The 12,687-nt window shown below is 34.3% G+C and overlaps 1 protein-coding gene across 1 annotated transcript in view; it reads left to right on the top strand.

Moving 5' to 3' along the window:
- Positions 1–12,687, top strand: part of ADGRB3 (adhesion G protein-coupled receptor B3) — a 468,945-nt gene that overhangs the window by 178,917 nt on the left and 277,341 nt on the right. The window contains exons 3-5 of the mRNA XM_067294133.1: positions 5,829–5,939; positions 8,212–8,241; positions 10,972–11,133. Coding sequence (XP_067150234.1) covers positions 5,829–5,939; positions 8,212–8,241; positions 10,972–11,133 — 303 coding nt within the window. The remainder of the gene's footprint in view (positions 1–5,828; positions 5,940–8,211; positions 8,242–10,971; positions 11,134–12,687) is intronic.

Raw genomic sequence — 12,687 nt, 5'->3', positions numbered from 1 at the left:
TTTTATGGGACCAGGATCTATGTAGAGGAAATAGGCAAAGACTATCTGAAGAATATTGTTCCACATTTACTAAGAAGGGGTTCCCATGGAAATCTAATTCAGCTGATAACTATGTTACTGTTTTGGCAAATTGCCTGCCGGGTGAGGAAATAGTGTTTTTAGGGCTTCCCAAAGGAAGCTGCAGCTGAAGTCTCTACTGCAGAGGGACAATATGCACTGATGCCCTAAAGCTCTGTGTCCTGTCAAGGCAGCATGTGAGAATGGTTGTTTCATTGTGGGGACAGGGTACCCCATGCCGGTGACAAAGAAGGGAGTGCTCGTGGAATTTTATTCTCTTTTGTCATGGGTTTTACTGTAAGAGGAAGCAACTGCAGCTTACTTTTTTACAGCTTTTTTACTTCAGTCTTACACAAACAAACATAAACCCCTCAGCCCTTTGGCAGTAATGAAAATACTTCTTTTTGAAATGGAAAGTCATTTTTCAGTCAAAACAAAACAAAAAGTACTCAAATCAATGTGAAATTATGCTTGTAAGTCAATACACATTCTGCCATCTAGTGACCAGAAGAAATTGTACTGACCAGCTGCAGCTGACTAGAAACCCCAAATATGGTTCTACTAAATATTGCACTAATATCTATGTGGGAGAAACCATAGAAGGGGCTATGAAGAAATAAAATGTGTAGGGAAGTTTCTCAAACTTGTGGAAGTCTGCAATCAACTAGATCTATTGAAATCAATTAATAATTCTGTCCAAAAACTAATGGAACAAACTGGTTCTTTACATATTTCTGTAGCCATTTTCTTTCTTCCTTCCCCCCCTCTGCCCCCTCCTTCCCCTTCCCCTGGGACTTATGTCAGCATTTTGTGTACTTTCTGAGTAAAACCATTTTTGTGCTAGCACGATGAGGATGCCCTGCTACTCCTGCATAAGAAATCCAGACAGTTTGTATTAATGCACATTCTGGTTACAAAGCTGGTTAGTATTTATTCTGTAGCCAAGAATAATTGGAAACTGAAAATCTTCATTTCACTATTTACAATTCAGAAGTAGATGGGATACTATGCAGAACACTGCTAGAATGCTGTGGGTGAGCCGACAGTCTCTTTTGAGAATCAATTGCCTTGTACTCTTAAGGTTCTGATTGACTTTCAGGGAACTGTGCACCATTTCACCTACTGCTGGGTTCAGTAAAAGCTGAGGATACTCAGCAGCTCTCAGAGGTTGCTTTACATTTTGCAAGCCCTGAAGAAGTAACCATAAAGGTCTCAGAATCACTTCTTTAGTTCAACAGCTTGTTCATGCTGTCATCACCAACAATTATGCTGAAAAATGCTTTTTCTAATGCCAGTGTGTTCTGTGCCATTAACAATACCATAATTCATTATTAGATGGTACACCTATAACCAGACCAATACATTTACACTGTGAAGTTTTCATGACATGTGGCATAAAAATAACCATAAGAGCCAAACCAGCATGGTCTATAATGCTATTTGATAGCTAAGATTTATGTGTAACAGCCTTACAAATACTATTAAACAACCTAAGCATAAAATCTGTTTGATTTATACCTAAATTTTAATGATTGTCCACTTGTCAAAAAGAAAACACTAGCCATTGGTGAGTAAAACCTTGCAAAGCTGGTATTTTTCTTTTGTGTTGTGCAGTTTTCCTACTTTGCATTTTTATACTGTTAACAGATGTTTTTTCTTCTTTGTTCCTACAGAGAGCACATGGCACCTCTCTTCTCTCCTAAAAACATACACCTACATTGGCCGCAAGATTTTAGCTTCTCCTTTAAAAACTAAAAAGGTTACTCAATAGGAATAAAAATTCCCATAACATAACATAAAAAGAAAGGTAAAGCCAATGGTACTACAGATAAGAGTTGCTGTAAATAATACTCAACTGTAAACTTTGAAATTTCAGAAATCTTTTTTTCCTCTCCTAAAAGGCATGGAGCACATACTTCAGAGTTATATATAAAATGAAATGATAAACCACATCCAGATTAATACATGTGCATTGCTAAAATAATTTTAAGTATTGATCCTTTGTGTACATCTGAGAAGAGAAAGAATACACTTCTTATTGCAGGAAACTGTTGTACTTCCATAACCACCACAGAACCAATGACGGCAGTATAAATTCTTCTATTGGATAATTAAACCTCTGATTTTCTACCACAAACACTGGAACATGTTAAGATCTGTTGTAACTCACAATTTGATTGAAATGATCCATTCAAAATGTACATGTTTCCTGGCCTTTTGAAGGTCTGTATGGTTTCCTCATAATGCTATGTGGAAGGAATACATTTATTTTTTGAGATATTTCTGTATGAGTTTTATTTTTATTCAGACAGATTATGGAATAACTTTAACAATGTAGTTTTTATTGCCCAGGCCTAAACTGTAGTCACATCTGTGGTTTCTGAATCAAGTCACGTACCTGTCTGCTGATGAAAAGATTCCATGTCCCTCTTTATTTAATGAAATAATTTGATCAGTATCAATGGATTATAGTTTCAGGTAAAAGCAGAAAAGGACTTCGCTGTTTCATCCAAGAGAAAATTAGGAAAGGCATCAACATAAAATTCTGATCAGAAACTGATGTCTCCAAAAATTCCTTGTTCTGAATTAGGAAACATCTTTTCATCAGCAAGAGCTAGCTTAGAATAGCAAGAATGGGAAAAATTCCTATATTCAGCAACTCAATTCAACATTCAATATTATTTCTCAGACATCATGTGTTGAATCATCCTGACCTGAACTTGCAGGGTACCTCTATGCCAGACACTGTCTAGAATAAGATGCTACCTCACACCTTCCCCACACAAACAGCTCTTTGAAACTGCTGTGTGATTTGGTCATATTTTAGACTGACCTGGGTTAAAATAAAATGCTTTCCCAGCCCACACAGCATTTAAATAGCTCTCCTCCATGAAATACTGAGGGAAAACAAGTGGCATAAGCACAAGTGGCAAGCATAAGTGGTTCATCTTGTACATTAGTTTTTTAGATAGGATCTGTAAATGGAGGAAACTTTTATTCTATTTAGTTTTTATTGTGAACTACAACAGTCACTTAAGTAAAATATTTTATTATAAAATGTTTCATAAAAAGTGCTTTACTGTTGAGCTTCATAGATTAACTGATTTTGAGAGCACTGTTTGTACTTTTACACAGACACTGGATACTTTGATCCCATTACAAAAATGTACTTGACCCTTATTTTTCTTTTCTTATGAGGCCTGAATTTTAATGAGGCCCTTAAAGTTCTCACTCATGCCAGCACAGTACGTTTCCTGTTACCACTTTTGTTCTCATGCAGCATTTGGTTAAATGCTTCAGCTGAATATGAAAATGAGAACACTGCATAAGTCTAGTTTAATTTTTTGACAAAACATATAAAGAAATATTTTTATCTCTGTTAGGAAACATATTTATTGGCAGAATATAAATAATATATCAAAGGTATTTTAGTTAGAAAGTTCATCTCAAAGACTGTCAACATTAGTTAATGTGAATTGAACATGTAAATTAAAAATGTGTTGCTGCTTAATGGAAAAATGAAAAATTCAAGGTATGATTAGATCCTGCATCAATGAGTTGTGTTTTATTTTGCTTGCTGATACTCATGAATAACTCCATTATGGTGAATGGAGCTGCACTGCGTATAAATCACAGCACTGAAAACTGATCTCCCAGAATTTCCCTTGCTTCTTCACTAGAGGGCTTGGTCCTGCGAGATGTTGCGTATGCTAATACCCAGCACAGGATGCTGCAGGGCTGAGACTAAACCATCCACAGTTTCCCTGTATGCCTCTGGAAAGCCTTCCTCTAGCAAAGATCTCCCATTATTGCACTCTTTTTGTAACTTGAGAGATAAAAAGTCGTCTTCCGCAAGGATGGTGCCAGATTCTCTAAACTGCCTGACAGGGTTCAGGCAGCAAACTCAGAGCAAAAGTGCCTTGCTTTCACAGCCCCTTCAAGGGAAGGGAGCCTATGTAACGTCTCTTGTCCCCTGCCCATGTTGTAAATTATAGTTTAAATGATCATCTGTACTGCACTTTGTATTGTAAAGAATAGCATTCTAATCTTAATTTACATAAGAATATTGATTGTAAAACTTTTAATTTAGTGAGAGATTTCCCACAGCATAAAAAGCTACCTTGAATCAGAGGGGTTGTGGTAGAGGAATATTCTGTAAAAATTGCATGAAATATTATAACATGCATATGTGTGTAGACACACATTTATACCTATATATACAAATATAAATATGTATATAATTGAATTATCTCCATTGTATTTCTAGGATGTATTTAAAATGTGCAATGTTTAATTCTCACACTGTTTTTAATTAACTAGATTTTTTTTAATATTCTCTTTAGAATGCAAACTGCATTGCTGTTCTCAAATGAATAATTAAATTTTTGTTTTAAATGGTGCCCTTAATGAGTATTTACAGAAAGAAATGCTAATTTTGAAGAATAGATCAGTAACTTAATAGAAAGGAAAATACTCTCTTCTGATTTACTGCTTCAAATTATATTTGCCTTTTAATACTTTTTCCTCTACCTAGAAATTAGAACTTTTTGTTGATTTTAAAGTTTTATCAAAACAATGTGTTTGCCAGTAACATTTTTTAATAGCATTTACATCTTACATAATGTCGTGCATCTTTTGAGGCAGGAAGGTAAGTTGTATTATCTTCATCACTTTATAGATTGGGCAGAATTTTGAATTTTACATTTACATTTGCAAGATGCAGGAAAGGTATTTTTGAATGTTCATATTTCTAGTGCTTCAGACACCTTCTGCCTCAACAGAAACTTCATGTAATTGTAGTTGAAGTTCCTTCCATGTTGCCTCAGTTCCCAGTATATGCTTCTTAAAGTACAGTACCACCAGATTTTGAATATATAGTACCAAACTGTGGAAAGCTGTGTGTGCTTGGGAGGAAAAGAGGGAACTGTGCTGAAGAGGCAGTAGTCTATCTGTAAGTGCAACATCCCTTATGCATTTCATCACAGAAAGGAAAAATGTACTCTGAGGTAGAGGATTAAGAGATTTGCCCTGGACCAGACAGGGAAAATAACAGCAGTGATAGGATAAAAAATGAAAAACTTGTCTCCCACACTGTGGGCCTTTCTACGCCATTGATTTTTATGTAGATTTCCCCATTAAAATCAATGGGGAGTTCTTTTCAAGTACTGAGGGCGAGATATAACCAATAGTCTTTATAACCGAGTTTTCTGAAATGAAGAAGTTAGCAAAAGCTTCTTTTGCTGGATTCAGTCTAAAAATTAAGCAGCTCATTGGCTAAATTGTTATTTGGCATTGACACCATTCCCAAAGATGATTCATTCTCCCTGATGAAGGCTTCATCAGCCTGAAAGATGAGTGCAGAAATAGAAGTCCTCTAGAGGAGCAACAGGCTCTGACACAGAACAACAATGTCTAACACTGTCACAGTCATTTCCTGGTGTGGTTTGCACTGTTTTAAAATATAAAAATAAAATGTCTGCAACTGAATAATTGTTTTTGTCCCGTGTCATGTAGCTGATTTATAGTATGTGTCACTACACTGAATGTTGGTTCATACAATAAATTCATGTTTGAAAACATGCAGGCACAAATTTAAGTATTTATTAAGAGCTGAGTGTAGCAAAATTAAGTTGATGTTAACTGCCAGAATCACTTGCCTGAGTCTTACCAGCAACTTCCAGGTATGTTTAGGAACATATTGCATGAGACAGTATGTTACTTTTGAGAAATGTCTACACACAAGCTTTCATAAACCTTTATTCTGTCTTTAGAATTTGGAATGATGGGAGATCATACAATTAAAAGTCAGCGACCTCGATCTGTTCATGAGAAAAGGGTCCCTCAGGAACAAGCTGATGCTGCTAAATTTATGGCACAAACTGGTAATACATCAGTTACATTTTTCTATTTACTGTTGTTAATTTTAGCAAAACCACTGCATGTTTCCATAATCTTTTGCTGCATATTTGTCAGTTTTCTAAGCTGATACTTTTTTTGAATCATTTTTTATTTTTTCCACCAGTTAAAGTCCATAAATAAAGTAGCTGAGAATTAGGTAGATAATATGTGGATACTACATAATTTATTGTAAAAATGAATTTATTTAGTAATAAAAGTAGTCTCACACATGCAAGACACAGGACAGCTTATACTGTGACATTTTTTTTCAAAGACATTAAGAACGTGCTTCAGAATTTCTAGATAAATGGACTGAGGTCTAATCCCAGCTTCAGGCGTTTATCAAAGTAATTAATTACTAGGATGATTTTGATGTGCATACATTCAGCATTTCCTATCTTTGGCCCAGCACAATCCTCTATTCTCTCGTTTCGAGATTCATAATTGCTGAATGAAATTGGCTGTAAATAGTTATTATTTGGAAGTGCAAATTATCTAACAGTTTTTCATCTAAAACGTTTTTTCTAATTTTGTTTGAGCAACTGCATCTGCTTTATGTAAAGATACTGAAATGATAATACAAACCCAGAGTTGTAGTCATAAAAAAGAGAATGTTTGCCAACAATTACCACAGCTGCCTTTGAAGTCAATGGTAAAGTTTCAACAGGGAGCTGGATTAAGTTTTAATACACCAACATTATTCCCCATTCTGACATAGGAAATGATCTGTGCATCTGTTGGTAAAACCTAACTCTTTAATGGTTCACTACATACTCCATTCCAGTAAGTTACTGCAATAAAAATCTTGTGCCCCATAAGTATTGTATGGATTTGAAACAATTTACTCTGTATTCTGTAGATACTAACCTAGAAAATATGCCTGCATCAGTCATACATAATGCTTCCAGTTTTATATTCACTTTAGTAAAAGAGCTATAATTGCATCTAGTTATATTGCATGTTGACTTCCTTAGTAGTAGGGTGCTTTACTTAACAGATTTGCAGAAATCATACATTAAGTAATCTAAATACATGTATAACAAATCAATATAGATCTATCTGGTAAAGAATTTAGAGGAAGAGGTCTGTTTCCCTCCCATTAATCTCTAGGACTACTTTTATGGCTAACTCCCAGTTGGTACTACTGTAAGAAAACTTCAGTTGTATGTCACACATAAATGGAAGAAATAAGCCTAGAACCCTCTTGGTTTCATACAGTTTTTGTTCAGGCAAGTAGAACTTATGACTTACATATCTAGCTTAGACTTAAAATGTTAGTTGCTTACTACATAGAATAACACTTGTGCTTTTATGCTTCTTCTTGAATTCATACAATTACTCTAAAATAAGTAGGAGAATCTATTTTATTTCCTTATAGAAATCCAGAAAACTTTTATGGTATCAGGTAAAACATCTATTTAATAATTTCTAGTCATCCATTGCAGTGCATGGGTGCTAGAGAACTGCATTATAAATGAACCACTACTACCATCATCTTCTGATATATCGTGTGTGTGGAGTGGGAGATGATCATTCAAAATTATACAGGCTTCAAGGTCCTGTTGTGAAAGCATGTAAGATGTATGAGCAGAGCATATAAACTTACATGCCCAATTTTGAGGAAATGCATCTTTTACATACTGTAGGTTAATACATTTTAAGTAATACTGCGCTCTTTTGGACATAGCTACTAATTTTCATCTCTTCTTCATTTTGATTTTCCTTTGTAGTGATCATTGCATATTTTCTTCACCTCTAATGCATTCATTTTCTTGTGATACAATTAATGTGATATCTTCTTAAACTGAATCATAAGATTTTTCTAACATATCTCATGAATTTACCCATTGACTAAGAAGCCTTTAGAATATCTTCTAAATGGATACTAAGTTCACAAGATTTCTTCTATTTTTAGCTTGTTTAATGTTTTATTTTGTGTGTAATAAAAAAGCAAATACAAAAGTCCAGTAAAATGTATGTATGCTTAAAAGAGCAGAGAGACAGGAATTGAGAACTGTCCTGGAAAACATTTATGAAAAGCATTTAATACTATTTTAAGAATAGTGGACCTAATCCACGGAGTTTTGCTGGGAACTGGAACAGTTTTATATGCAGTAATAAAATATGCATTTTCCTGTATGTTTGTGAGTGGTATGAGGTAGTGAAACATATTTTAAATTTTTCAAAAAATATTGTGTGAATAATTTATTGTCCTGTATTTGTCATTTTATGTTTTTGGACTGAACCTTCCCTTAGGTGTTATGGAATTTAGAATGTATAATACAGGTAAGTGTTACACAGATCAATGAGGCCTTCCATACAGTAAGTTCTCTTTCTTTTACATGTTTAGCAACAGGGGGGGAATGGTGGTTTGGTAGCTTACCAACAGTTAATTTGAGATTATAGGTTTAATATGATAGACATAAAAATATAAAAGTTACAAAGTAACTGAAAACTGTACAGAAAATAAAAAGTAGACCTTCTGAAATTCTCATTTCGAAAAAGAAAAAAGAGAAAAAAAGAACAATGGAAGACGTATTTTGGGATTATGTAGGCAGTCTAGTTTTATTCCAGAAAATAAAGAAACCTCTATTTGCCTATATTAAAAATGGTCAACGATGGTATGATATGTCTGTAAAGGTGTTTCCCTCTTTTAAAATACTGTAAAATAAATAATAATACAGCAGCACAAAGTAGTCTGGAAAATTAAAAATGACAAAAAGTCATAATACTTGGTGGAAAAGGAAGTGAAGTGGTCTGTGAGATAAATTTATCCATTATTTTCTCTAGTTTCACTCTTTTTGCACAACAAAAGGCAGAATCATGCTCCAACAAAGATTTAAACTTCCTACCCTTATGTAAGTTGAAGTATTTTGCTAGTTTCTTCCTTCTGCGAATGGACAGTGCATATATTCTCAAGGTTTTTAATAATCAATATTAATTTTAAAATTCACTCAATACAATCACACTTCTTAGTATCATGTTACTGCTATTTTTCATCATATTGCAAGGGTTAAAACTCACTTTTTATCACTAAGATCTTTGACATTTTTAAAGTTTTAATACTTTATTTCTGTATTTTATTAGCTATGCACTGTCACCAGTCTGCGTAGGATAACAGATAATTTACAATGAGTATATATGATTGTTTTACATAAGGAGGAACATCTTGAGAAACAGCTTTTTTCTTCTGTTTGACCTTTTATCTAAACCACGTTAACAAGGGCAAAGTCAAATGTTAAACATGTAGGAAAAGAAAAGACAAAAAAAGATTAGCTTAGAAACCCATAGTAGTATGAGTATTTTTACTATATTTTGCATAGGACTTATACTATACATTATATAATAGTTATTGTCTACCTAGAGATTAGACATACATACCATATTATATCCTCTAACCTGAACACAGGCTATGTAATAATCTAATCAAAATGCTAAATTCATGCCAAAAAATGATGAAAACAATAATCAGTGCTTAAACTTCTCCTTTGTTCTCCTAACAAATAAACGAAATGACTACACAAAACACTTTGGTGAAGTTTTGTATGTAAAAAACTCATCTTTTTGTCCTTATCTGTAGAAATTGTTGCAATTTTATACCATTTTCTGAAAAGCAGGGGGATTTGTATATGCTAATTATAAAGTATTCTGCTTTCCTACTAAATAAGAAGCACAGTTTTTTTTAAAAAAGCTTTGAATTTTAAAGCTTAGAACTGCTTCTTAGAGGACTAGCAGAGACAAGCATTTTGCAAAGGTTTTGTGCCTCGCTTGTGGAAACAAAAAAAAGAGCTTGAGACAGATGCTTGCTACAAAGGCACCATTCCAAGAAATCACAGTGTATCATTTACTGCGTTCTTTGAAGATACCACCAGGGACTTCCTGGTTTGCAGACTGCTCCTTAATTGTTACACCAAAACTTTTGGAAGAATAGAGGTATATTGACACAACCAAAATTTTAAGCAAGGTATTCAAGATTGAAGGTCATATCATGCCACTGAATTTTAAATGTAAAATCCCATTCATTACAAAAAGGACTTAAGTTTAAAAATCAACTCAGTTCAAATGTACAGTATTAATAAAACACACCTGATTTTGTACCTTATGTTGAATAGTACTTCATGCGAACTAGTTTTATATCTTTCAGTGTGATTATGTGAAAACTAAAATAGCAAATGTAACAACACAGGACTGAAAACCTTTTTTTTTTTTTTTTTTTGTGATGTAACCACAGAATTTTTAAAATAACATACATTTCAAATTACAGACAATTAGCTCATGAATTTGTTGGGTAAATGATTAATTGTGAATTCTTCATTCTGCCATACTGTTCTTATCTGACAGCTTTGAAAACAGTGGTAAGTACTATATGCAATAATTAGGTCTAGCACATTGAACAGTTTAGGACATCTGTAGGTCAAAAGCTAGTAACAGAACTGTGCAGGAAAAATCAAATCAAAGTTCTTATCCCACTGTTCAAGTTAAAAATTGGTATGCAAAGTGCTCCTCTTTTCCAGGAAGCTTCTTTCAAATAGTAGATGACTCCACTCAAGAAAAGATAAAGGATTAGGTGTTTGGTTTGGAGTTTTTTGAATCAGAATTCCATAACTGGCAGTGTTCCTTAAACTATAACCTAGTCTTCATTCCAGAGTGATAAATGTCATAGCTAAATCCTTTGCTATTATATAAAAAGAGTTGTCTTTGTTCTTTTAGCATCCTGATGGCAGTGTGGTTTCTAGAATGCTGAAAGGCAGTATTTCTCAGGGAGCTGTAAATGATGCTATGCGGTCAAAGTGTTTTTCTCTGACAGGTGTAATGTGACTGCAGCATTATAGGTGTCTTCATTTTCTATTCATTGCACATTTCCGCAGCTGCTTTTTTCCATGAACTTTTTAATATTTATTTTAGTGTGCTACTTTTATCTTTAATTGTAAGGGCAGACTCTAATGAGCTTCAGGAAAAAGATGTCTCATTAATACTTATGTCTATATTCATGTTTGTTTGTTGTCTTGAATACAGGTGAATCTGGTGTTGAAGAATGGGCCCAATGGAGTACGTGTTCAGTTACTTGTGGTCAAGGGTCGCAGGTGCGAACCAGAACTTGTGTATCACCTTACGGGACACACTGCAGCGGCCCTTTAAGAGAATCAAGGGTTTGCAATAACACTGCCCTCTGTCCAGGTAGTGTTAGCAGCCAATAAATAAAATTGTGGATGTTTTTGAACTGTGTAATGATAAGAATTTTAAATTATATCTTTTATTTTTATTTTTAGCATGAATTGCATAGAGGCATTTCAATTAGAACAGATAAGTGTAATTTTCCTCAGCTGTGAAATTTGGTCATGTAGATTGTTATGTTTTCCTTCAGAACAGTCAAGATATTGAACAAGAGTTCTTTTTCTGACAGTTTTAAGTTTTTAAGAAAAAAATCTGTGTTCTCTGATTTTCATTGAAAAAAAGACAATGCAAGTACAAAATACAAACTGGGGAAGAAATCCTGATCACCAACACATTAAGAAGTGGAGACTGATCAACAGGGCAGCTTAAGTTAACATATATCATTCTACACTGCAGTTGTTTAGCCATTTAGAGTACTGTCTTCTAGGCAACGGGCCAAATAATGTTCTCTTCACAGTAATGTCCTCATGGACTTTCTTTTACATTGTTCAGGCCAGAAAGGGCAATAGCTATCCATTAAAGGAAGATCAGACAAAGACTAGCCCTCTTACACCTGCCACAAGGTAAAGATCATCAGTATCTTGCATTACAGCTTTCCTACTCCTCTTGTCACAGAGATCTGGACATATGTGGAGTTTGACAGTAACTATACGCTAAGGAGAAGAGACAAACATGTTCAAGATATTTGCTGAAAGGGCACATCTCTTTTCTTACCTTTAGACTTTCTATCTGTGGATCTGACTTATCTGGGATAGGAGGCAACAGGGAAGGCATATGTCCTGTGACTACATTCATTTTCCTCTGATACGTCTGAAATGGAAGAATCACGCTCTTCTCTTCAGATGCACAAATTCCCCAGCTCTTCTGTAACACTTGATCCCAGAAGGTGGTGAGCCATCTTCAGGTTCTGGGGAAGCTGACTGTTTTCCAAGTAAAGTAGACTGTCATACATAGAGACCCCCATGGGCTTTTTCTGAATGACTAGTAATATATAGAAACAGACTTTCATGTTGTTACTGTGTAACAAAATATCCAGTGGTGATTGCATAGGTGATCCCCTCAGAGTTTGCATATCAGTATTGTTAGCATTTAGAGAACTTCTATAATGAAAAGCAACTTAAAATATTATATCTAGGTAAGCCATTAGTCTTCTAGAGTTAGTCCTGCACATTGTTCCACATAAGTACAAAAACATTATTAATATTATTAATTTATGATGGTCTCTGGCTATAGGAGTCACTTAGCAATTTAGAAATGTGTTTTTCCTAGTCACAACTCCATTAATTTTTCAGACATCCTTCTAATTATTAGCCTAAATATCCTCTGTTCTCATTATATTATGAATCCTGTCTTAGAAAGTTGCATGATTCAGGATTATTCCTGGTTTATGGTTAACAAAATGAATAGTTAGTAAACTAGAATAATTAGAAAACAAGTATGACAAAACAATCAAAGCCTACACATACATATCTGGAATTTAGCCTAGATACCTGTACCCGTACCATTCATTCCATACAGCTTTTGGACTGAATTAATACAGCAAGCTTTTACAATTTA

The sequence above is a fragment of the Apteryx mantelli genome, chromosome 3 (assembly GCF_036417845.1).
Source record: "Apteryx mantelli isolate bAptMan1 chromosome 3, bAptMan1.hap1, whole genome shotgun sequence".
NCBI lineage: Eukaryota > Metazoa > Chordata > Aves > Apterygiformes > Apterygidae > Apteryx > Apteryx mantelli.
Note: the sequence above shows the minus strand (reverse complement) of the source record. Positions and strands in the feature narration are given on the sequence as shown.